The following is a 27,290-nucleotide window of genomic DNA, read 5'->3' on the forward strand; positions in this document are numbered from 1 at the left end:
AGACAGACTATCATCATCATCCTTGCGTTATCCCGGCATCTGCCTAGGCTCATGGGAGCCTCGAGTCCGCATTGACAACTAATCCCAAGATTTGGCGTAGTAACCAGTTTTACGAAAGCGACTGCCATTTGACCTTCCAACCCGAAGGGTAACTAGTCCTTATTGGAATTAGGCCGGTTTCCTCACGATGTTTTCCTTCACCGAAAAGCGACTGGCAAATATCAAATAACATTTCGCTCATATGTTCAGAAAAACTCATTGGTACGAGCCGGGTTCGAACCCGCGACCTCCGGAGCAAAAGTCGCACGTTCTTACCGCTAGGCCGCCAGCGCTTACGTCAGTACTTCAGTAGTAGACAGACTATATACGAAGCCGGGAATCGAACCCGGGTCTCCAACAATCGCAGCTGACGTACTGACCGCTACACTGAAAGAAAAGGACATTCTGATATTGTAGTGACAGGTTGCCAGCCCAGCACCCACACCGCAATTGAACCCATATCCCACAGTCGACCTCTACTACACCCACGGGAGGAAAGGGGGTGGTGAAATTCTTAACACGGGTCTGTACTGGAACTTATTAAATATAAATATAAATATTATAGGACATTCTTACACAGATTGACTGAGGCCACGGTAAGCTCAAGAGGGCTTGTGTTGTTGGTACTCAGACAACGATATATATAATATATAAATACTTATATACATAGAAAACATCCATGACTCAGGAACAAATATCTGTGCTCATCACACAAATAAATGCCCTTACCGGGATTCGAACCCGGGACCGCGGCGCAGCAGGCAGGGTCACTACCGACTGCACCCAGACCGGTCGTCAAAATCTTATTTAAAATAACTTGGCGTAATCAATAATAGGTATTAAATATATTAGTCATTGAATTCTGCACCATATTCCATACGTCATATATTATAATATCCTTTGCATTTAATACTAGTCTCTTTGATTGGTAAATAATACGGTGGGCGGGACATATATGTCATAAGTCATAATTATATTATGTGCTAATCGCCAGTCAAAGTCAAGTCTTATTTGTAGAGGATAAGGTTGCCTTTTGGGTGAATAAGTTACAGATTGAATATAAACAAGGATTATTTATATAGGACTAGATTTTGCCCGCGGCTTCGCTCGAGTTAGATTTAAAGATTACGTTATGCTCCATACAAACCCCCCCCCCCCATTTTAGGGAAGTGGGGGGTTAGAAAGAGACAATAAGTAGCCTATGTCACTCTCCATCCTTTCAACTATCTCCACTTAAAAAATCACGTCATTTCATCGCTTCGTTTTACCGTGAAAGATGGACAAACAGACTTCATATACTATGAATCGTACCTCAGTTTTTAGCGCCACCTATTAAATATACTATCATAACTATTAGTAGCACAGATGTCATATATACCATAGATCAAGCAAACGTATCTACTTAGCGTGTCAAATGAACTCAGTGAAATCCACTGAGTTGTCCGTCTTTACTCGCAGCTTGCAGCTTTCGGGCGTCAATTTTTGTAAGTTGAAGTCAACCAAAACATAAAAAATGCCTCGTTACGTGATATTCAATTGCAACAACACAAAAATTATGAACAATCAAGAGCCTGAGACATATTTAAAATTACAGGCAAGAATCAACTTCAGTACAAAATTTGACACGCTCGGCCCCTATACAAATATATTAATTAGTTTCTTCTATCTAAATTAAGTTCTGTGATTAGTACACTGATGACTCCTACTTTATTTTTTTCAAAATGTGTATTGACGTGTTATCATGTTTTTAAAATAAAGAAATATGTAATTTGTTGTTATAATAAATAAAAACACGCAAAAATATTTGGGGAAAATATGATTTTGGGCACTTTCAGGCTAAGAAAGAGCGCCATCTAGTTTGAAGCCTAAAAGGCCCGTACATTTCAGGGGTACGCTTTTTTACATGGGCTTTATCAGTACAGTATTAAATCGTTCTTGATTAAAAATAAACCTTATGTAATCTAAAAATAAAATAGATATGCATTATCTTAGTTCTAGGTTGTCAGGTAGACAAGGTAACAGTATCTACCGATCATGATTTTAATGTTATTTTTATATTTATCAAATTCACGTGTAGTGAAGAAGTGTGGTTTTATAATTTAATTTCCTAAAAACTGAATACATTATTTATAAGTAAAACCTCAATTTGTTTATAATCGTTCATAATTATAATCACGACATAGGATGCCACTCTTGGCAAATGAAGGGTTCAAGTTCAAAGAAAACGAAATGCTCTCTATGCTGAGCCCGTCATGACCTGGTGATTTACCCCTCTGCATATTTTTAATCACTGTATGTACTTGCTAAGCTGTAAAAAGGGTACTCTCAGCCATGACGGCCATGAGATATATACATATTTATTATATACCACGTCGGTGGCAAACAAGCATAGCATAAAGCGGTTACCGTAGCCTATAGACGCCTGCAACTTAAGGGGTGTCACATGCGCGTTGCCAACCCATTAGAAACTTGTACAGTCCCCTTTGCTGTGTTAAGTACACAGCAAAAAGGAGTGTACAAGTTCTAAGGAGGGTTCGGGTTGCCGACGACTCAAAGGACAATTAGACGGAACAAATTCGTTCCTTAGGTCCTCCCGCCGCCGGCACATCGCACCTTCGTTGAGCTCTGGCAGCCTTACTCAACGGCAGGAACACAACACTATGAGTAGGGTCTAGTGCTATTTGGCTGCGGTCTTCTGTAAGGCGGAGGTACTTCCTCAGTCGGGCTCTGCTCTAGATTCGAGTGAGATGATATCCGCTGTGCTGTGCCCTACAACACAAAGCGGAATATCATTATATGGAAAACTTACGTTATTTCGGTTAATGTAACGATAAAAATCACGTTGTTTGTTATCACAAATCAACCTTTTAACCGGAACCGAACTTGTTTACAGCGAGACTAGTCAAAACATTAAATGCCATGGTAATGCTTATCAAGTTTAATAGTAGATCAGGTAAACAGGTTCAACGAAAAAGGAGATATCGCGAGATATATAAACAATCTCTGTATAAAATATTGGCACGAAACAAACAAATTGAAGAAACATTTTTCGTGGCATCATTCCTTTCTGTTTTTGTTATGATTAATATGTATGTGTAATTTGTATTGTTTGTAATTTGTATCGTAATGTACAAATAATAGTACATTACGATACAAGTGCGAAACTAGGAAATTAGGAACTAGTGGCGATGAATTAAAATACGGCTAAAAGGAGTTAAAACAGCATGAATTACGAATTTCCTCTTTTGAAGTGTATCGTACGACGTTTTTTAGTACATTTGGCGCGTTGAAGTTTCTCATCTCATCTCATCAAAAAAATCTGCGTTGCGGTGCCGCACCTCGGGTATTTTTGCGGCATGAAATCTGCAGCGCGGCACCGCAATGCAAGAACTAGCAGCGCGTCGCAAAAACCCGCGACGCGACACCGCAACGCAGATTTTTTGTGGCGCGTCGCCGCAACGCGCCTATGTGGGCAGGCCCTAATACTGATGTGCCGACGGAAAGTTTCCAAAATTATGAAATTTTCACATAGGAAAACTTCGGAAACTTTCCATACTTGTTGGGTTGTTGGGAAGTGGTTCAAATTTTGCTTCTACGTTTTGACCCAAACTAACATGCTAACAAGGCAAGTTAAATAAAAGCTTGTAAAAAAACATGTATAATCACATTTAATCCGTATCCCTTTTCGTGATATTGTAGCCAATTGTTATCGTTGTAATGTCTAGACATTCTCTCCTATCTAAAGTTCAATTTCATCGCTACGGATATGATAAGCGATTGAACGTTTATCTATCAGTTGCGTTATTCCGTTTGTATATCTACTATGAGATTTTGACGTTTTACGTGTGTGCGTAGCCGAAAGCACAAACGAAAACGATAATATCTCTTTCGTAGCTATCTATCTCTATCGCTCTTGCGTATTGGCGGCTTTCTGCGGCGTTTAGATTTCGTGAGTTTGTGCATTTGGCTACGCATGCTGGATAGCGAATACGTCACGGATAAATTAAATACATTGTATGGAGAAAGTGAACAGGGTTCCAAACGTTTACTTGGGCCATTTTTTTTAAAGTATGTGGTTTCCATTCAGAATCGCTAGCTCTTTCAATTCTAATAGGAGAAAAAAGTGTCCCAAGGTTTTTTTCCCATTCCGTTACCATTTTTTCATACATTTTGTATGGCGGTAACGGAATGGAAGGTTTATTTATTTATTTATTTAATTTTTATTGTACACAAAGAAAGAAAAACTTATAGTACAAAAGGCGGACTTAATGCCAGACAGCATTCTCTACCAGTCAACCTTTAGGCAAAGCAGAGATATTGTGGAAGGTTCGAAAAAATGTATGGAAATCTTGGGACATTTTTTTTCTCCTATCAGGATCGAAAGAGCTCGCGATTCTGAGTATTAATCGCGTAAAAAATACCCATGTTACAAAAAAAGTGGGGTGGACAACTTTGAAAAAAAAAAATGGACCACCTAATAGAATCAAAAATATATATTTTCAGTGACATTTACGATAGCACCCTACATCATTGCAGTGACAGGTCGCTAACCCATCGTCCACTAAATAATTGAACCCATACCCCACAGTTGAATTCTACGACACCTGCGGGATGAAAGAGGGTGGGGAAATTTTTTACCCTCCCAAGATGAGCAGAATATAGTACCTATGTATCTAAAATGAAAAAGAATTTTACTTTGTATAATATATAATACATAATTAGTTGAGTTAGATTACTTATTTGAGCTGCTGGTTATAACTATAGTCAGTCAGACAAGTTTGTCAATAAAAATTGCGCGAAATTTAAATTATCTATATAGGTTAAGATAAAATTTCCTCCATTTTTTTTAAAACTTGCCGCTTTTTTAAACGGAAATTAAATTAAAAAAAAAAAAAACGGAATCTTTAAATCCCAATACACCCGAATTCTTACATCACTAGACAATTGCACATCACTTCAGTTATCTTTATCACTGCCAGAGCACGCGAGTAACAACTGTTTGATAACAACAACAAACCAGTGAACAAAACCTATGTTTCAAATACAATTGTATGTGGGAATAGGTCTTGTGAAAACATGGACAAGTCGCTGGCAGTATGAACAACCGCCGCGTTATATCATTAATACGCTACAACGTTACCGCCAAACGGTGTTGAAACGCGGGTGAAACTAGACGGTGGGAAGAAACGCGGGTGAAACTAGACGGTGGGAAGACTTTGGTGAAACAGTGAAAATGGTTGCGTTAGTGTTTTGTCTACTGGTGAGTGGGGTTGTTGAACTATTTATTTGGGTTTTCTTTGCGATTAAGACGTAGAATGTACTGAAGGGATTGTAATAATTCATATTAATATCATAAGGGGTATTTGCCGAATTTTGGACCCCCTCAATTAGCGTAAGTTAACAAAAATTTACTCAGTGTCAGTTTTGTGACGATAATTAAGCATGAAATTTCAATAAAAATATTGTTTTTGTGTTAATTACATAAACTTTACGCGGTAATCTACATTCAAATGTGAGAAAAGTTAATATTTAGACAGATTTTATGCTTAATGGCTGTCTAGTGCAAAACCCCCCCTAACTCTTCTAATGCGCCAATACATCCTATAGGGCACAGCTATTACACTAAGTCGGTGGCTACAGGTAAGCTATCTGTGCCTAGAATTCATAATTATTTTGGTGACAGATCGCTAAAAAAGCGTATTCCATATCTGCTCAATAGCTTACCTGAAGCCATCCGAAGTGAAAAGCACCCAAACAAATTTAAAACTATGCTAAAAAAACATTTCCTATATATATTACAATAATTTATATTATCTATTATTTAAGAAGTTTAATGATTTTTCTTTAAGTTAATTTAATTGTTTATGTAATTGAGAGACTGTTGATCCCACAGACAAACTCGTTCTGTTCCAGAGTTTTGTGGGACTATATGTTAGACATAAGTTTGTCACTGTATATTAATAACAATAAATAAATAATAATAAAATAATTGTCGTCACTAAACTGACAGCGAGTTAATTTCTGTTAACTTACGCTAATTGGAGGAGGGCCAAATTCTAAAAATGCCCTAACAATACATTTATACATTTCTAGGCATTTTTCAAGTTTTTGAATGTTTCATAATCACATTTATTTTTGGCCAATTTTATAGCTATAAGTTTTCGGTGTTTTCATTTGTCTAGTTTCATTTATGATATTAGTATGTAGATTTAGGAATTGATTAAGATATGACTTTATATATAATATAAACCAATTCTTTTATAAAAAAAAATTTAAGTTTGTCTTGTTCAAAATACAAATAAAAAATGGTAATGATATTTACTATTACATGTATATATTACATTTAAGTTACAATGTGTTTTGACGCATTGTCTTGAAAAATTTATAGAATTAGTAGTAAATACACAAAACAGGTAATAATTAGCTACCTTACATTATTTAATAACTAGCTTTTGCCCGCGGTTTCGCTTGCTTTAAATTCGAAAATTGCGGAAATCTCCATACAAACTTTCACCCCCATTTTAGGGAATTGGGGGATTGGAAAGAGACAAAAACTAGCCTATGTAACTCTTCATCCCTTCAACTATCTCCACTTATAAAATCACGTCAATACGTCGCTCCGTTTTGCCGTGAAAGACGGACAAACAAACAGACACACACACTTTCCCATTTATAATATTATAGTATGGATATGTACCCAAAACGGCTTGGTAAAAAACAGACATATGTATATAAGTAAGTCATAAGAAAAAAAAAATCATTTATTTCGGACATTTATTCATCATATTAGTCGACCGGTCGCGTAGTGACCCTACCTGCTACGTAGCGGTCCCCGGTTCGAATCCCGGTAAGGGCATTTATTTGTGTGATAAGCACAGATATTTGTTCCTGAGTCATGGATGTTTTCTATGTATGTTATGTATATTATACATATCGTTGTCTGACTCACCCACAACACAAGCCTTCTTGAGCTTACCGTGGGACTCTGTCAATTTGTGTAAGAATGTGCTTTAATATTTATTAATTATTTATTAGTAGGAATAGTAGGCAATAAACGATGGAAATAGTTAAAATTGTCAAAGTCATTGAAAATAAATAGATTTGAGTCTAATAAGAGTAATAAGACTGAGAGAGTAATTGCTCTTTAAGCTTTAAAATAAAATTCCAATTTCATATTTATGTTTATTTGCCAAGAGTGGCACTGAAACCTGAGTAGTTTCATGTGCTCTGCCCTCCCCTTCATGGGACACAGGCGTGATTGTATGATTGTATTTATGTATATTTATGTTTCAACGAATGCCACAGAAAATACTAATTACTTATTAATAAATATTCAATAAACAAATTCCTCTCATATTTTTGCAAATAAACTCAATACAGTTCAATAAGTTCAATACTTTATCATGTACATAGTTAAACAAAATCTAATGATAGCCGTAATAACCACGAGTTTTAGAACAATGAGGATAAAACCTAAATTAAATTTAGCGCAACGTACGCGTTCCTGCAATGTACCCAAGTTTAAGTTTAGACCTAAGTCTTCTAGTATATAGCTTAGGGGCATTCTCAGAATTTGGGTCCCCCCAATTAGCGTAAGTTATTAACAAAAATTAACTCGCTGTCAGTTTTGTGACGACAATTGAGCATAAAATCTGCCTAAAAATTTACTTTTTTCACATTCTGAATGTAGATTATCACTTAATGTAATAAACAAAAACAATATTTTTATAGAAACTACATATACTGTATGTAAACTAACGAAAACGGTTGACTGAAACTAGTTAACCCATATATGCCCATAGGGTCGTTTTCGACCCACTGCTGAAAACACGCAACTACTCATTAAAATAAGTAGGAGAATGAGGTTGTTACTTCAAAAAATAGGGGAAAAAATATGTGTTGGGCGCATATGGGTTAATGTTCACGTTCAGGTCACACTTAGCAGTTACTATGGGACCAAGCTTCAAAGCGCCAAAAAATTACTCTCTCATTGCAAATATTACCTAACGCTATCAACTAGAGGGCGCGGTGTGCTGGTGACGGAAGGACCTACAGAACTAATTTGTTCCGATTGTCCTTTGAGTTGTCGGCAACTCAATCCCTCCTTAGAACTTGTACACTCTTTTTTGCTGTGTACTCTTAACACAGCAAAAAGGAGTGTACAAGTTTCTAATGGATTGGCAACTCCTTAGACACGTGACACTCCTTGAGTTGCAGGCGTCCATAGGGTGATGGTGACCGCTTTCCATCAGGCGGCCCGTATGCTTGTTTGCTACCGGCGTAGTATAAAAAAACTACATATGAAACTCTCAGAAGATATTTTCGTGACCTCAGTCAGGGTATGCCTAGCATAATGTCCAAATAAGTGACCAAGAAGTAAAAAGTACCAAATAATCTAACCAGAAAATTAAAATTTTGAAAAAGCCCCGACCGCGACATAGTAGACCGCTTTTCATGAAACATGGCTAAGAACACTCCCGACTAGCTTTCAGACAAAAAAAAAACTAAATTTAAATCGGTTCACAAACAGACACACACAGACAGACAGACAGACGTCGTTTTTGAGTCGGGGGTTAAAAAAATGGGCTGTTCTCATCCACAAAAGAAAACTTTATGGTATTTACTTTATAATTCAAGAAAAGTCCACGTACGCTGACGGGTTACGAATTTCACCACCCCCCTCTCCTCCCATGGGTGTCATAGAAGTTAACTGTGGGATATGGGTTCAATTGCGGTGTGGGTGCTGGGCTGACAACCTGTCACTGCAATATTTATTTATTTATTTAATCAAAAAGTAACACAGAATTAAAATTTACACCAAGGCACTGTGAAACTACAAAATAGTCTGTAAGTAACCTGTTAGTGTAAGTTGGTTCATAATAAATGAAATGAAATGAAAATACAAAATAAGACACAAATGATAAATAATACAAATTAAACATTAGATTTGGACGACTACAAATGAAGTGAAGTGACTGACAGCGAGTTAATTTTTGTTAACAACTTACGCTAATTAGGGGTGCAAATTCTATGCACTTAGCGCTAGTGGACCAAAGGTGTAGCGCCATCTAGGCGACCGTATATAACTCTTGATGGTACCGAGGTACGATTTTTTAAACGTCTTTGTCTAAAACACATTGCTAGTATGTACAACGTCGATAATTAATAATCCTGTAGATTAGTCTAGCATTAATTGCCTATAAATAATATAGAGAAAGTTAATTATAAAGGTAACCTTGTTTACAGCGATCAAGTAAACAGTTATTTCAATGTATCGGTGTATAAATAGTTGGTTTATCTTATATGAACTCACTATCTCATACTTGTAACTTACCTGAGTTATTTATCATCTTATATGCAAGCTACGGTTTCTAGGGAAGAGTTGTAACTCCATACATCAGTAAATGCAAGTTATTTGAAGTGACATCTAGCGACAATCACACGTCAATCATGCGTCAAATAGCGTAAATTATCAGTACCACTACTCGATACTAGATGCCACCAGCGCTGCGTTGCTAAAAATGTAATATCAAAACAGTTTATAACTTATATTTCAAGCAGAAGGAATTGAAAACAGAGCACTGATTAATACTATTGTAATATTAGCTAAAAATTGTTGAGCATTAGACTTTTTGTTCGTCGCGACATCTATTGACAAGTAGCAGTACTGATAATTTACGCTAATTGACACGTGATTGATGAGTGGATGAGCTAGATGTCACTACAAATAACTTGCATTTACCGATGTATGTATGGAGTTACAATTTAACTCTGCCCTTACTTATTCCTCTATGATATGGGGTAAATTGTGGCGTAGGAAAGAAACTGACAACCTGTCACTGCAATCACACCTCGGACACTGGCGATCAAATTCATGAAAGAGGCGCGTTCCTAGCACACAGTCTACGCTCGTGTAGGTGAACGCGTACTATGCTTGTATGAGTAAAATATGACAGGTCGACTGTTCGCGTTTTTGACAGGCAGTAACTGTGAGGTAACCGAGAGGGAGTGGGCATACTGTACGATATTACTCTTTATCAATTTTATTATACTGTGTCAGCACGGGAAGCATGGTCGCGCGATAGACGATAAAATAGCAGGCCGTCCCTATCGCACTATTTGTAAGTGCGATAGGGACGGCCTGATATTTTATCGTCTATCGCGCGACCATGCTTCCCGTGCAGAGCAGAATTAAAACTTGAGTAGTTTCGTGTATTCTACCTACCTTTTTTAACAGGATACAGGTATGATTGTATGTATGTATACCAGAAATTTTGACACGGGTACCACCACGGCCAGCAGGGTTAGCACATGATTGCCGCGAGAGTATCGGCCCAGCCACGACATTAGTCTAAGCGCGACAGCGGCGAGCGGCAGCCATACGTGCGAATGAAAAGTCCCATCGCTGTGTCTCGCTTCAATGTATGGCCGCCGCTCGCCGCTGTCGCGCTTAGACCAATGTCGTGGCTGAGCCGTATGTCGCCGCGAGATAGACTACCCGTCCTTATGTCATTAATACAGTCATTTCAGTTATTAATACAATCATTTATTTATATTATCTAACCCATTGATAATATTCCAATTAATTGGTAATTGGTTGAGTAGATAAGAACCGACTGATTATATAGTTTCCGGTATACCTAGTTAGTAATAAATATAGAAGCACTAGCTTTTGCCCGCGGTTTCGCTCGCGTTAAATTCTAAAATTGCGGAATGCTACACACACACTTCCACCCCCCTCTTTAGGAAAGTGGGGGGGGGGGGGGTAGAAAGACACACAAAGTAGTCTATGTCACTATCCATCTCTTCAACTATCTCCACTTAAAAAATCACGTCAATTCGTCGCTCCGTCTTGCCGTGAAAGACGGACAAACAAACAGACACACACACTTTCCCATTCATAATATTATTAATATGGATTAATTAGTATCACAAGGCAATATTTATTTTACCTTGCACTTGTTTTAGCTTCTTACCTTACCTAAATATCGTATTACACGTGTTTTATGTACAGTGTAATAATGTCCATAACAAATGTACATGCAAATTCGATTATACACCGTGTTTTTTTTGTTTTCCGTTAAATTCGACGCGTTGTTAGCTTCATTACCAGGAACCATCCTGTATATCAATTTTAGTTAAATTCGTAAAAAAATGTTTTCATCGTTTTCATACATAATTAATGAATTAATCAGTGTGAGAGACAATTAAGGATAACATTCAAGTTAGTGTCAAGAGATTGACGGCACATGTCAAAAAAAATAACATTGGAAGTGGTAAAGGTTGTTATTTTTTAATAACTCGGTAACCGTAAGAGTTAAGACACTAGAGTCGTAGAGAAATTAATTGTATTTGATCTAAAGAACCTTCCCTTAAAGTTAACGGAACTCAATAAAAACACTGTGTATAGTGTACATAAAACACGTGTAATTTTGACAGATAAAAAAAAACAGTAAATATCACGAAAATCGCAATGCGGACGCCGTTCGGGCATACAAAACTTACAAAGTTATATATACATAAATTAGCTATTTGCCAGATGACTTTTATGTTACGAATAACCTAACCACAAAATTAAAATTTTTAAAAAACCTCCGACCGCGACATAGTGGACCGATTTTCATGAAACATGGCTAAGAACACTCCCGACTAACTCAGCTTTCAGACAAAAAAACTAAATCAAAATCGGTTCATCCGTTCGGGAGCTATGATGCCACAGACAGGCACACACACAGACAAACAGACAGGCAGACAGACTGACAGACAGACACGTCAAACTTATAACACCCCGTCGTTTTTGCGTCGGGGGTTAATAAGCTAGACTCGCGTCACACTTACCCGTATTGACCTTGCAATACAATACAATACTCTTTATTGCACACCTCACATAGTTTACAAGTAATACACAAGGAACAAAACAAATTAAACAGAGGTAACAACAGGCGGTCTTATCGCTTAAGAGCGATCTCTTTACACCTTACAATTTGACCTTACAGTTTGAGATAGATCCTAAATCGGACATGAATGAGCACAGCAACATTTTTTCTTATCACTTAATTTAATAAAATCACGCGACAACTATCAATACAAATATCATGTGATTATTGTGATAAGTAAAGCCCTATCGTATTAATGTGTTACTTAACATGGATGGTTTCTATGTATATAAGTATGTATTTATCTTTTAACTTCTGATTAGCAGAAACGTCTGCAATCGATGCCACTAGGCTTAGAATAAATTTAAAAGTGGAAAATGTCTGCCTTGGGTGAGACTTGAACTCACGGCCTCTGGATCGATACTCCAGCGCTCTGCCAACTGAGCCACCAAGACTTCAACCAAGCCAGCGAAATTTTCCACTACTAAGGTCAATGGGACCCGTAGCGACATAGCGTAGTAGTGGAAAATTTCGCTGGCTTGGTTGAAGTCTTGGTGGCTCAGTTGGCAGAGCGCTGGAGTATCGATCCAGAGGCCGTGAGTTCAAGTCTCACCCAAGGCAGACATTTTCCACTTTTAAATTTATTCTATGTATTTATCTATTTAAGTTATATATCGCTTAGCACCCATAGTACAAGCTTGGCTTAGTTTGAGGCTAAGTTGATCTGTGTAAGGTGTCCCCAGTATTTATTTATTTATTAAAAAAAAAATACCATCAACAAAATTGTTACATAACATACTTTTAGTAGGTTGCACTTTCTACTTTCTATAACCTTACCACAAAATTAAAAAAAAAACCACGACATAGTAGACCGATTTTCATGAAACATGGCTAAGAACACTCCCGACTAATTCAGCTTTCAAACAAAAAAACTGAATCTAAATCGGTTCCTCCGTTCAGGAGCTACGATGCCGCAGACACACACACAAACAGACAGACAAGTCAAACTTATAACACCCCGTTGTTTTTGCGTCGGGGGTTAAAAACAAACAGCTAATTTATTTTAAATAAAAATTGTTATAGGGTGATTATAGGTACTTCCCACTACACATTTTAGATTTCGTGACATTTTGTTATAGTAGAATTTCTTTAATTATTTTTTTGAATGAAAATTATCTCAATACTTGGCGTGCTGTATAACGTCAAAATAAAAAAAAAAACCGGCCAAGAGCGTGTCGGGCCACGCTCAGTGTAGGGTTCCGTAGTTTTCCGTATTTTTCTCAAAAACTACTGAACCTATCAAGTTCAAAACAATTTTTCTAGAAAGTCTTTATAAAGTTCTACTTTTGTGTTTTTTTTCATATTTTTTAAACATATGGTTCAAAAGTTAGAGGGGGGGGGGACACACTTTTTTTTCCTTTAGGAGCGATTATTTCCGAAAATATTAATATTATCAAAAAACAATTCTAGTAAACCCTTATTCATTTTTAAATACCTATCCAACAATATATCACACGTTGGGGTTGGAATGAAAAAAAAATCAGTCCCCACTTTACATGTAGGGGGGGTACCCTAACAAAACATTTTTTTCCACTTTTTATTTTACCACTTTGTCGGCGTGATTGATATACATATTGGTACCAAATGTCAGCTTTCTTGTGCTAACGGTTACTGAGATTATCCGCGGACGGACGGACGGACGGACGGACGGACGGACAGACGGACGGACAGACGGACGGACAGACGGACGGACAGACGGACGGACAGACGGACGGACAGACGGACAGACGGACAGACGGACAGACAGACATGGCGAAACTATAAGGGTTCCTAGTTGACTACGGAACCCTAAAAACACGGTGTATAACGTAAAAGCTCGTGGTCAAAGCGATTAGTGATCTAAAGATTCTAAAACATGGCGACTAGTCTAGAAACGGGGTCAATCCTATTTATTTATAAGTAATTATTTATTCAATACTAGATATTATATTTATTGATACAGATGATAATCTCAGGAATTAGGGCACATTATTATTGATGTTAAAGTTCACGTGTCAATAAATATTGAAGCATACGCATAGCTTTGACCAGGTTAATCTGTCGAAAGAGATCTGTCAGATTTGTAGGCTTGTGCCGTTTCGTTCGTTGATCGGAGCGCTCCGATCTCGTTCAATCGCTCCCACGAACTAGTTCGCTCTTTTAGGTCTTTTGCTCATTTAGTTCAGCCAGACCAGCGACCACTGCGGTCGGAAAGATCAGAACGAATGGGACCGAATAGTGTCAAAATGATACGAATAGTCCACAGATAGTAACATTCCGGGCCGAAAGGTTGTAAGTAAACGAAGTTCAATATGAAAACTTGACGTTTTTTGTTGCTCTGCTAAGTAGCTCTCGCTCTCAGTCGGCGCAGTCGGTAGTGACTCTGCCTGCTGCGCCGCGGTCCCGGGTTCGAATCCCGGTAAGGGCATTTATTTGTGTGATGAGCACAGATATTTGTTCCTGAGTCATGGATGTTTTCTATGTATATAAGTATTTATATATTATATATATCTTTGTCTGAGTACCCACAACACAAGCCTTCTTGAGCTTACCGTGGGCCTCAGTCAATCTGTGTAAGAATGTCCTATAATAAAAGAAAAAAAAAAAAAAAAAGTCACACACTCGTTCTCGATCCAAACCGCTCGCGCTCGCCGATCCTATACTGAACTAAATGAGCAAAGACCGATTCTCAGAGCACGGAAAGATTCAGTTCATTTCGGTCATTGATGGGATTTTATTCCTAACAGTTCATAGTTCGTGAACGACACAAGCCTACAGATTTGAAATGATCTCACGCAATCGGAAACGCTCTCATTTTAAAATGTGACGTAGTAAATTTGATTAAATAAATAAATAAATATTATAGGACATTCTTACACAGATTGACCGAGGTCCACGGTAAGCTCAAGAAGGCTTGTGTTGTGGGTACTCACACAACAATATATATAGAATATATATAGAAAACATCCATGACTCAGGAACAAATATCTGTGCTCATCAGCTCATCATACAAATAAATTCCTTTACCGGGATTCGAACCCGGGGCCGCGGCGCAGCAGGCAGGGTCACTACCGACTGCGCCAGACCGGTCGTCAAATATATTATTGAAACAACGTAGCACGACCAGCCTCCTGGGTCTATTACCCATAGCAAAGACATATATAACTCCGTATATACAGATAAAGTCTAAGAAAAAAACGTACCTCAGAACCATAGAGAAAAAGGTACGGTGTCCAAGATGGCGTTACACCTTTGGGGGACTCTCGGCTAAATGGCGCTAATATTAATACTTGACATTTTAACACATATCAAGGTAAGAATGTGGGCCAAATTGTCAGAATTGAGGTTCAAAAGTTTTAAGCCTGTGTCGAGAGATGGCAGTCTATGCAGAGTTCAACACACGGGAAGTAAAGTACGTTTGCGCCCGTGTGTAACACAAAACTTTTCCCCTCACTATAGCGAGGAAAGTACAATGCAAAACGCGTTTATCACTGCTTCCAGTATTTCCACAGGTGGTAAATCATCTTCATCACTAGATTTACCCACTTTTATCAACTTTAAAGCAGAAAATTTGACTGTATTCGTCAAATGACTTTATCCACGAGTGGATAAAATGCGTTTTTACAAGCTTCTACTCAACTTGCCTTGTTGTTAGTTTGGGTCGAAACTGAGAAGCTAAATTTGACCCACTTCCCGGTTTCCGATTGAGATGAAATTTTGCACACATATGTAAATCACGTGACAATGCAATATTATGGTATCATGGAGCTGACCTGATGATGGAGCAGAAAGGAACTCTGTAATGAAATGTTGTATCCCCATCGAGTAAGGGTTTTAAGACGATACGGTAGGGGTCAATTCTCCATACAAACGCTCTCGACTATTTCCTCCCTGGTTTTTGAAGATAGAGCAATGATTTTTTCAACACAGATTGTTATTATTTTTATCTGTGTCGGACCGTTTTGATTTTTTTGATAACCTGCTTTTTAAAGATTCTAGAGCCAATCAAAAATTTCCAAAAACGGCCTTTTTCATTGTAGCGCAAAAAAAGGTGTGATACTCAAGATTGGTAACAATTAACCAAAAAAGCTAAACGGTTCGACATAGATTATTTCATTGTTATTCAGATTCTCAAATTTCGTTCCGATTGATTAAGTTTTGAAGGAGGAAAGAGTCGAGAGCGGAACCTCGATTTTAAAGATTTTTTTTAAATATCTTTTGACTGAGTTGTTCTTAATGGACAATTTTTTTTTCGATAAATCTAGTTAATAACACTTGTATATTTAACTAAAATTCCCAAGTTGAAAGGGGGGCTCCTTTCCATTTTAGCATTTTCGCTACCGTATCCTCTTAGGAAACATCGCGGAGAGCAGTAGATGACTGTTGAACGAAAAGTTCACTCGGCGATAAAAGCTTGTGCCAAAAATGATTTTTTTGCGAAAAAACTTATTTTTCTCTTTCTTTTTCAGAAACACTCGATAGCGTTGCTGCTATTATGCATGTGTCTTGCGATGCTGGTCCGGGATTCGAACGCGCGACCCCCCGGAAATCAGGCGACTGGCATATTCTCCGAGTCTGCTCAGTGTAAAACAGACGTAAGTGCACTTATCATTGTATGGAGAAAGCGATGAACGCTCTTAATGAAACCAAATATTACATTGGAATTTTCGCGTTGTTTAAGGGTGCCTTTCCGCCAGAGATGCGTGGATGTTTTTGATTACCACCAATCAGCAGTCGAACCCGTTCTCACTAGCGTTATGCCTTGTGGAACAATGAACATGATTGGTGGGTATCAAACACATCCACGTAGTGCATCTCTGGTGGAAACCCACCCTTAACCTATCGATTAATTTATTCTAAAACTATCCGAACATTTGTCTTTAGAAATAGCTCGGATTTTCAAACGTCAATGCCGTATTCAAATTGAAGCGCTGGTGGCCTAGCGGTAAGAGCGTGCGACTTTCGATCCGGAGGTCGCGGGTTCGAACCCCGGCTCGTACCAATGAGTTTTTCGGAACTTATGTGCGAAATGTCATTTGATATTAAATTTGCCAGTCGCTTTTCGGTGAAGGAAAACATCGTGAGGAAACCGGACTAATCCCAATAAGGCCTAATAGTTACCTCCGGGATGGAAGGTCAGATGACAGTCGCTTTCGTAAAACTAGTGCCTACGCCAAATCTTGGGATTAGTTGTCAAAGCGGACCCCAGGCTCCCATGAGCCGTGGAAAATGCCGGGATAACGCAACACGAGGATGATGATTACGTTTAATTCATGTCGCGGTCACGCGGCAAGCATTGGTGAGACTGTGATAAACCGACGTTTTTTGTAATTAGCATATTAATTTTATCAGTTACCTATTGTTTGTATACCAATTACCAACTAATACATAAACTCAGGTCTGCATTCCCAAACGGCACATAAAATTGCACTTTCAGTGCTATTCTTGGCAACCCACGGTGAGAAAGGGTGTGGTGAAAATAATTTTTAACCCTTCACCCCCCAAAATAGGACACTAATACCTACATAAAATTGTGTAGATACTACCTTTTGCCCGCGGCTTCGCTCAGAAAGAGACAAAAATTAGCATACATATATGTCACTCTCCATCCCTTCAACTACTCTAATTAAAAAACCACGTCAATTCGTCGCTCCGATTTACCGTGAAAGACGGACAAACAAACATACACACACACTTTCCCATTTATAATTCTAGCTTTTACCCACGGCTTCGCTCGCGTTAGAAAGAGACAAAAAGTAGCCAATGTCAATCTCCATCCTTTCAACTATCTCCACTTAAAAATCACCGTCAGTTCGTCGCTCCGTTTTGCCGTGAAAGACAGACAAACAAACAGACACACACACTTTTCCATTCCAGGTTACTTTTTGTCTCTTTCTAACCCCCCACTTCCCTTAATGGGAGTGGGGAGTTTGTGTGAATAATTACTTAATTTTCGAATTTTACACGGGCAAAAGATAGTGTAAATATAAGTTCTGAAAATCAATCAATTTTATTTTTAATCCTTGAACAGCTTTAATAATTCTAATCTCATAATATTTCATATTTTTTTGCAATTCATTCTCTACTGTTTGCCTACAAAGGAGGCGATCACGGCTTCTTTCATGATAAAGAGATTAAGTCATTAACAATTATCAACAAATAGTATGTCAACAATTATCAACAAATAGTAGTGTGGAAGTCCTTAAACAGGCTCAGGTCCCAAGTTGGTCGCTGTAAGCAAAACATGGCCAAATGGGGATTGCTCCGCAGCCCTTCGACCCAATGCACCTGCGACACAGCGCCGCAAACCATGGCGCACCTACTGGCTTGCCCCGCGTGCCCGCATCACTGCTCGGAGCTCGACCTGAGAGACGCTACACCCAGGGCTGTTAATGCTGCTGCCTATTGGGCATCTACTGTATAAGAAAGGAACCTCGACACGATAAGAAGAAGAACAAATAGTATCGTACTAATCAAGGCGTATTAAATTAGATAGAATTTGTAGTATAAAAATCACGACAGACTACAGTGACACACTGATTTAAACATTTACGATTATTACACAATCATGATTATTTTTAAAATCGGGAATTAATTGCGTATGTACATATTAAACTGACCTCCAACATTTCAGGGACGGCGTTGTACCCGTGGTCTTGGAGAAGACTGGCTTGAAATGACATCAACACCTTCTAGTGCGGGTAGTTGGATAAACTCGCGCGGCTGTCAGAAGGTGTTGATGTAATTTCAAGCCAGTCTTCTCCAAGACCACGGGTACAACGCCGTCCCTGAAATGTTGGAGGTCAGTTTAATATGCAGTCATACGCGATTAAGTCCCGATTTTAAAAATAATTAGACTACAGTGATATTGAGACATTACTTTTTTTAGGCATAGGATTATCTAAAATATTGCAAATCAATTTATGACGGTTTTTGTATGATTCTCATATAAGGATTTTAACCTCCTAAGGCCCAAGGTCCTACCTATAGTACTTATTCAGTTCGATGAAATTCAAATCATATTCAATTGGAACAGAGTCGCATTTATTTTGTTTAGTTAAATTTTCATACAAAACCAAAATCAACTCTATAAATAGGTACCTATCTGGACTAAAGGTTCATATTTCAGTGGCAAATTCTGGATTTTTCATTTGTATAGCTGGGCCTTAGGAGGATAAGGACATTGATATTTTGACAAAACTATAACTAAACTAAAACTACTTATAAAATAAAACCCTATAAATAATAATTTTTAAGAAAAAAAAAACCGTCGCCTTTCGGGTTCTGGTGAAAGCTACTTGCGAATGTTGGATTATGTAGAAATGTGTAAGTATTTTTAAAACTGCTTTTAATGCTTTAATTATTAGATGGCAATACAAATGAATATAATTCCTCATGAATCCGTTTATATTATAAGAAATCGAAGCTTGACAAACTTTGACTTGAAAACTCAATATGCTTAACAAACATAACTAAATAACTGAATATTGTCTTCGGTTACCGCGATAGTTACTCATGAAATAAAACTATGGAAACGGATTAAATCGCGTATAATGAATTTAAAATACATCCCGACGTTTCGAACTCTTTACAGCGTTCGTGGTCAACGGGTGACTGAGGAAAAATTAAAATGTGCAAAAGCTACCCACTTACAAGAAATATTAACGAACCATGACCACAAATAATATAGATTTCTAAGGCAGGTTCACACACTATTAATAAAGCCAGTTATACAACATTCAAAAAATTTACCATTACTCTGTTAAAAAATAATTAACCAATTAATCTACACAAAATTGACAAAGAAACAAACTGCAAATGTCCAACACCATACAACACAAATGCCTCACAGCCTTCGTCGTGCTTGTTCCATTATCAGATGTACTACTGGATCCCAAGCCGGTGGTAAAGTAAAGCCATCCTCTCTATTAAAGTTTGGATATTTCTTGATCTCAATGGCCTACCGCGTGTCAAGCAGAAGGCCCGTTTGAAGATCCCTACAGTCGAGCGCCGGCCTGCAATTCTCCCCTTTGTTAGAGGGGTCACAGATAGGATCAGCCACATCTTGAAACGGGCTTCTATTAAAACTTATTTCAAGCCTATGAAGAAGATGTCCCAATTCCTGAGGCCTGTGAAATGTCAAACTCCTCTACAAAGCGCGGGAGTGTACAGGCTAGACTGTGAGTGCGGGCTGTCATATGTGGGACAGACGAAACGAAGCATTTCCACACGGGTGAAGGAACACATAGCGGATGTCAAGCACCGTCGGCAAAGGTCTGCAGTCTCTGAACATGTCATGGATAAAGTCAATCATGCTATAAAGTTTGACAAGCCTCTGGTTCTCGCTAAGGAGAAGCGATATATACCCAGAATGTTGCGAGAGGCCATTGAGATCAAGAAATATCCAAACTTTAATAGAGAGGATGGCTTTACTTTACCACCGGCTTGGGATCCAGTAGTACATCTGATAATGGAACAAGCACGACGAAGGCTGTGAGGCATTTGTGTTGTATGGTGTTGGACATTTGCAGTTTGTTTCTTTGTCAATTTTGTGTAGATTAATTGGTTAATTATTTTTTAACAGAGTAATGGTAAATTTTTTGAATGTTGTATAACTGGCTTTATTAATAGTGTGTGAACCTGCCTTAGAAATCTATATTATTTGTGGTCATGGTTCGTTAATATTTCTTGTAAGTGGGTAGCTTTTGCACATTTTAATTTTTCCTCAGTCACCCGTTGACCACGAACGCTGTAAAGAGTTCGAAACGTCGGGATGTATTTTAAATTCATTATACGCGATTTAATCCGTTTCCATAGTTTTATTTCATAAATAACTGAACTTAAACGCATGCCTTTCTTACAAAAATACCAAAGTCACTATGAGTGTGCCGTTCAGATTTGAGGAGTTCGGTTCTGACTATCATCAGCAGTTCCACTGCACCAAATGTCACTGTTCTGGACGTAAGCGCATGCTGTTCTTATAAAAATGGCAAAGTCACTATAAGCGTGCCGTTCAGATTTGAGGAGTTTGGTTCTGGCCATCATCAGCAGTTCCACTGCATCAAATGTTACTGTTCTGGACGAAAGTGCATGCTGTTCCTATAAAAATACCACTATAAGCCATCTATGTCACTATAAGCGTGCCGTTAAGATTTGAAGAGTTCCGTTCTGGCCATCATCAGAAGATCCACTGCACCAAATGTCACTGTTCCGTACCTAAATGCATGCTGTTCCTTTAAAATACAAAAATCACCATATGTATGCCTTTCAGATTTGAGGAGTTCCCTCGATTTCTCCAGGATCCCATCATCAGAACTGGGTTCTGTGAAAAATGGGACCAATCTGTATGCATATACATTCAATCAAAAAAAATTTTCAAAATCGGTCCAGTAACGACGGAGATATCGAGGAACAAACATAAAAAAAAAACATACAGACGACTTGATAACCGTCCTTTTTGAGAGATATGAGGCGACGGTTAAAAATTATGGTTCTAATGATGGGATTGTGATAATATTGTAAAAACTAGAAAATTTATATTTATACCATTTTATAAGAAAACTAAAAAAGGACGTTGATATATTTAATACTAATTATTTAACTAATTATATGAGGTACTACGTTATAGCTATGAAGAGCGGTGCCTCCTGGCACAGGTTATTTTGCAAATAACTTACAAGGAGACACCAGCAACTGTAAGATTTTGTACAAAATGTGAACAAATAAATAATTTTAATGTTTTTTAATTTTTAATTTGATTTTTTTAATACTCCTGTCAATAAAAAAAAAAGAAGCAACGTTGGATTTCAATTTTCATATTTTGTTCTAAACATGTTTAATAATGCTTCTAAAAATAATTGATTTGGATTTTATTTTAGGTACTTTTTTGATGTGTGTGTGTGTGTGTGTGTCGTTTTCAAATATCCTAGGAGTATAAAAAAAATATTCTCACAAATGCAAACAAGTGACAAATCATCGAAAAAAACTTTTGCGCGACAAAAAAGGCAAAAACGTTATTTTCTCGCGTTCGGCCAATGAGTGACTTCAAATACATGTTAATTTTAATCGAAATATTGATTTAAAGTGACTTAGTAAAGAATAAACACTATATTTGTCCTCTGGGTCCATAAATTTCATTATCTCGAGTTGATATCCTTAAGACCTCGCTAAATGCCAGATCCCGCTTGGCAACTCTGGTCAACCACCTCTGTAATTTGTTTATTACGATTTATTACTTAGATTATTACTGCTATGCGTTTAATGAGACTTGAGATATTTAATTATATTGCTGGTAATGTGTGTCCCGATGCAAAAACGACGGGTTATAAGTTTGACGTGTCTGTCTGTTTGTGTGTGGCATCATAGCTTAGATTTTTTTTGAAAGCTTAGTCGGGAGTGCTCTTAGCCATGTTTCATGAAAATCGGTCCACTATGTCGAGGGTTTTTTCAAAAAAAATATTTTTTGTTTAAGTTATATCAGAGATTATGGATATAGTATATATGTGGTTTGTGGTTATATTCAAGGAACGATGGTTTTTTATTATATGTAAACTATCAATACGAGTATTTTGTGAACTTTGAGTTGGAATGTTTTATCAACATAGTTTTATCAACGAACGTTTTTGCTGCTCTCGAAACTTACATGAATTTAATTCAAGTACTCAGAAACATGATTTTAGGAATAGGTGAGACGATTAAAAAAAAACTAATTAGTCCTCCAGTTAGATTATCAAACAATTTTAGACACATATTTTTTATTTTTTCTCGTAAACGAAAAATGACGACGGTACAGTGCGCTGAAGTTTCGCGTGACGTCACGCCTAGGTACAATTTTTACTTAGAAGTGACGTCACGAGCCCCCACTCCGGAACTTTAGAGCATGAAAATCTTTGTATTTTTTCATTAACTAATTAGATTAAGCGAAAAATATGTGTTCAGTATTTTTGGACGATCTAACTGATGGACTAAACAGAATGGCATTTTTTTATGTAGTCGTCATCCCTATTGTGGATTTTCGAAAATGATATTTGTAGGTACATACCATCATTGTATTAATTTGTCAGACCAGAAGAAGTATCTAATTATGCCATTAGGTTTTAACATAAATTAATTTCTACATAATATAATTTAAACCCGCCAATATTACTAGGGTCACTTGCACTACCGAAAATGCAGGGTTAACCCGAGGTTACCCCCCATTTTAAATTGAATTTGACAGTTGACAGACCACTATCCTTGAGTTAAGCGGTGCAAGTGGCACTTAGCACTTTTTAAGTGATTTAGTTAGTCCCCACTTATCCCTAGTTGCCTTTGTGGTGACGAGTTAACAATTTAACCACCCCCATTCTTCCCGTGGGTGTCGTAGAAGTCGACTGTGGGATATGGGTTAAATTGTGGCGTAGACTAGAGGCTGGTAACAATTTCGTTTTCATTCAACCTCTTGATTGCTAAGATATGTACCTACTTGAGAGGTGTCATGTGCTCTGCCTACCCGTTATGGAAATACAGGCGTATGTATTTATTGTACCTAAAATGCTAGTTTATGAAAAATGTGTCTGCCATATTTTGACCTAATTGTGTAATCGTAAAATCGTTAAACCCATTTTATTTACGATCATTTAGCGTTTTAGATATTTATCTACGCTAATATTTTTATGTCAACATAATTAGATATTATCTCTAATTATACAAGGTGCTCGCGATGAACCCATATAACTTTAACGGCATATTCTTGGTCACATTTTAAGACTATAAAATGTCATATAAACTTTTCTAGATTTCGTCTAGTTTCAGAGTTATTGCCAATTTAAAAAAAAACATTTCCGTATTGTTACTCAGTAGAAAAGGTTTCTTCGGCGCTGATGCGCAATTGTGGAGCATAGTCTCACAGTAGTCATTGATAGATGTCAAAATGTGACAAGAACAACTTCCAAATAACTTGGTTTTTAGAAAAATAAATGAAGGAACTCATTTTAATTGCCAACTTTATGGATAAAAAATTTTTTTTATGTGAAAATACGTCCAAAAAAGTAAAAAAAAAAACAAAAAAAATATTTTTTTTTTGGCGAAAAATTTTAAAATTCATATAACATTTTTTCTTTCTTTTTGCCTCAGAAACGCGTGGTTCAAGTTATGCGGGTTCCTCGCGAGCACCTTGTATAAGTGCATGCAATTCGTTTTAATACAATTAATCTTTTAATCTTCTGTATGTTTTAATCAAGTATTCTGAGACTACTCCGATAAGGCATAATTCTATTTTTACTTACTTTTAACGATTTTTTTGTTTATATACCATTTACGACTAATACCTACGCAAATAAATAAGGTCTGTTTATTTTTCGAAGAAAAACACGAATCTACTCATTGTTTTCCATCAATAGTCGAACGGTAAATGTGCAATTGCACGCAGTTGCGGAGTTATGAAATTTCTAGTAGGACATTTTCAGTATTTGGGATCCCCCAATTAGCGAAAATTGTTGACAAAAATTAACTCACTGTCAGTTTTGTGACGATAATAAAGCATGAAATTTCAATAAAAATATTGTTTTTGTGTTAGTTACATAAACTTTAAGCGATAATCTACTTTCAGAATGTGAAAAAAGTAGATTTTTAGACATATTTTATGCTTAATTGTCGTCACAAAACTGACATTGAGTTAATTTTTGGTAACAACTTTTGGTAATTGGGGGGACCCAAATTCTGAAAATGTCCAGTACCGTATTTAACTTGTATTTATATTTTCCAAGGTTGATGAAAAACATTGTGTGTAAGTGCATCCGATAACCCATGTTTATTTATGTTGATGTTTTGTCCCCAGGACGAGTTAGTGGACTTATGCCAGCGCTGTGCCAAGCTCACAAAAGGCAAGGACGCGTACAAGACCTGCTGTTCAACAGACTTGAGTGCCAGGAAATGGTGTTACGACTACGTCTACTTCGGAAGGTAAGAATGGACATTAATAGCTAGCCATACACGTATCTGTCCGTCGGATCTGCCCGGCGGGAATCTCCGTCCGTGTGTGGCGAGAAATAGACACGGATCTGCAAGCCGGGTATAATTCCCACCCGGGATTATACGACGTTTTTGCCAATGTAACTTCTTCCTATTCCTATTGCAAATAGGAAGAAACTATACTGTACACAAATAAGTGCAGTATTCTAACAAAAACATTTAATAATATTCGTGATTACAAGCTTATCTTATTTTCACCAGACCTGTCCCGTTGTCCGTTGTGTGCCTGTAATCAAATCTTTCGAGTTAAATTTGATCCACTTCCCGATTTTCGATTTCGCTGAAATTTTGCACACATATGTAAATTACGTGACAATGCGATATGGTGGTATCATGAAGCTGATCTGATGATGGAGCAGAAAGGTGGGCAGGAACTCTGTAAAATCCCCGCCTAGTAAGGGGTTTTTAGAAACGTCTCGGAGAGCAGTAAGTGATCGATGAAAGAAAAGTACAGTCGGCGATAAAAGCTTATCTTATTAAGTTTTTTAAAAGCACCAAAGATTTATTAAGAGGACAACAAGTATCTTTGAAATTCGCTTTCAAAATGGAAAATAATGCAAACATTAAATTGTTCTAATTTTTGCATCATTTGTTATTTCCTAAAACTTTCGGAATACTAATGTGTTATTAAATAACCTGACAATAATTTCTAATGTTTTTTTTCCAGAGAATGAAAAATGCCGAGCAAGGAACCATGACTAAATGTGGTTGGAAATTTGTCAAAAAACGAATATAATCGTAAGAAAACCAACCACAACTTATCAAACAAGACTTATAGTCTTACCTTCAAGAAGCGTCCTTGGCAAGCGGCGCGTTAAACGTAGCGCCGAGCGTTCCTGAAGCAGCACGCGATGTGGCCACTCTCATACGTCTTCATTGGTTTGATGTGGACGCTGCGTGATTCGAGCGTATTATTGCGGCAAGAAGTATTGGGTCATTAAGAACGTACATGAATTAGGTATTGTAAGTGAAAAGTGTGATGCAAAGACTTGAAGTAAAACTGTGCTACGATTAGAACGGACGATAAAAAAAACCCAACTATATTATTAAAATAAAAAAATGCAATATTCTTGTGACAATTTTTTCGACGCATTTTAGACAAAACGTTTTTCAAAAAACTCAGATAAATCTAGTGCACAGAAATTCTGACTAAAATATGTTAAGCCATTTTTGACTTTTTTAAACTTAGCCATTTTAATAATATACCAATATAAGGCGTATAGACTATATTAAGAAGTTATGCTCAATCGTAAATAACTCATATATTCGGGTTAAGCTAGTTTCTTATACTTGCCATCACGAACTCAGAAATAACAAAAGACCTCTGTTCAATTCGTAGATATTTAGGTCTAATTTTTGTATTAGCATTATGAAGTTACTTCTGTGTTCGAATTAAAAATAAAACTATACCCTGTTTCAAATATGAAGGCCCGATAAAAAGCACTAAGGCTCAAGTCATATCGGGCCTTCGTATTTCAAATGAATTGAACCTATTTTTGGCCATTCTGTGCTAGGCTATAAGTGAGTTACCATACATTGTACTATAAAACATGAATATGACAATTATAGTGAGAATAGTTTCGTCATAAAGTCTCGTATAATAATCATCGGTGCTAATATAATTTTGAAAAAGTAAATTAAGTAAAAGTTGCCAAAACAATAAACTCTATTTGAAAAGGGCCCATAATTACATATATTATTGGCCATGATTTATTAAAAAAAAATATTTTTTCATTTATTTTTGATTGTTACAAATAAAATCTATTGAAAAATTCACATCATGTCAACACAATGCCACCTGCAAATGATTTTTCATTTTTGTTCGTTAAGTATCTCTAAATTATTTGAAAAGTGAAATTAGTTTAGAGAAGTGGGTATCGTTTGCATATTTAACCTTTTAACAATTCAGTAGTTCAGTGTTTAAAAGGTTAAACGTACTGAAATTATATTAACGCCGATGAATATAATATATAAAAGAAAAAAATGTGCTCTAGTATAAAACGTGATAATTAAGTATATAATTTAGTATTAAGCTATATTTGTGATATTAAATCATAGCACTGCATTGATATTATTTGCACAGATGTAAGACACCGTTTATAATTGTAATATAAAAGTGAGATTCATTGTGAGATTAATATAATTTTCGTTGTGACTATATAAAAAGGTTTTTTATGTGAGCTAGAAATGTATTCTTTGATTTAACAATATTATCAATATTATTGCCGTCATTATTATTATTTGCCTTGAAATATCGTAGCGTGTAATTATAAAATCATAAATGAAATATGGATCTAGTATGTCCACTGACACTACTAAACAAAA

General features: G+C 36.9%; 1 protein-coding gene across 1 annotated transcript; it reads left to right on the plus strand.

Moving 5' to 3' along the window:
- Positions 1–5,172: 5,172 nt before the first annotated feature.
- Positions 5,173–27,166, plus strand: LOC125237042. The gene is made up of 4 exons (XM_048143975.1): positions 5,173–5,299; positions 16,424–16,549; positions 24,772–24,896; positions 25,633–27,166. The coding sequence occupies exons 1-4, from the start codon at positions 5,273–5,275 to the stop codon at positions 25,637–25,639; spliced, it is 285 nt and encodes a 94-aa protein (XP_047999932.1). The 5' UTR covers positions 5,173–5,272; the 3' UTR covers positions 25,640–27,166.
- The last annotated feature ends 124 nt before the right edge of the window (positions 27,167–27,290 follow it).

Source organism: Leguminivora glycinivorella, chromosome 20 (genome assembly GCF_023078275.1).
Source record: "Leguminivora glycinivorella isolate SPB_JAAS2020 chromosome 20, LegGlyc_1.1, whole genome shotgun sequence".
Classification (NCBI taxonomy): Eukaryota; Metazoa; Arthropoda; class Insecta; order Lepidoptera; family Tortricidae; genus Leguminivora; species Leguminivora glycinivorella.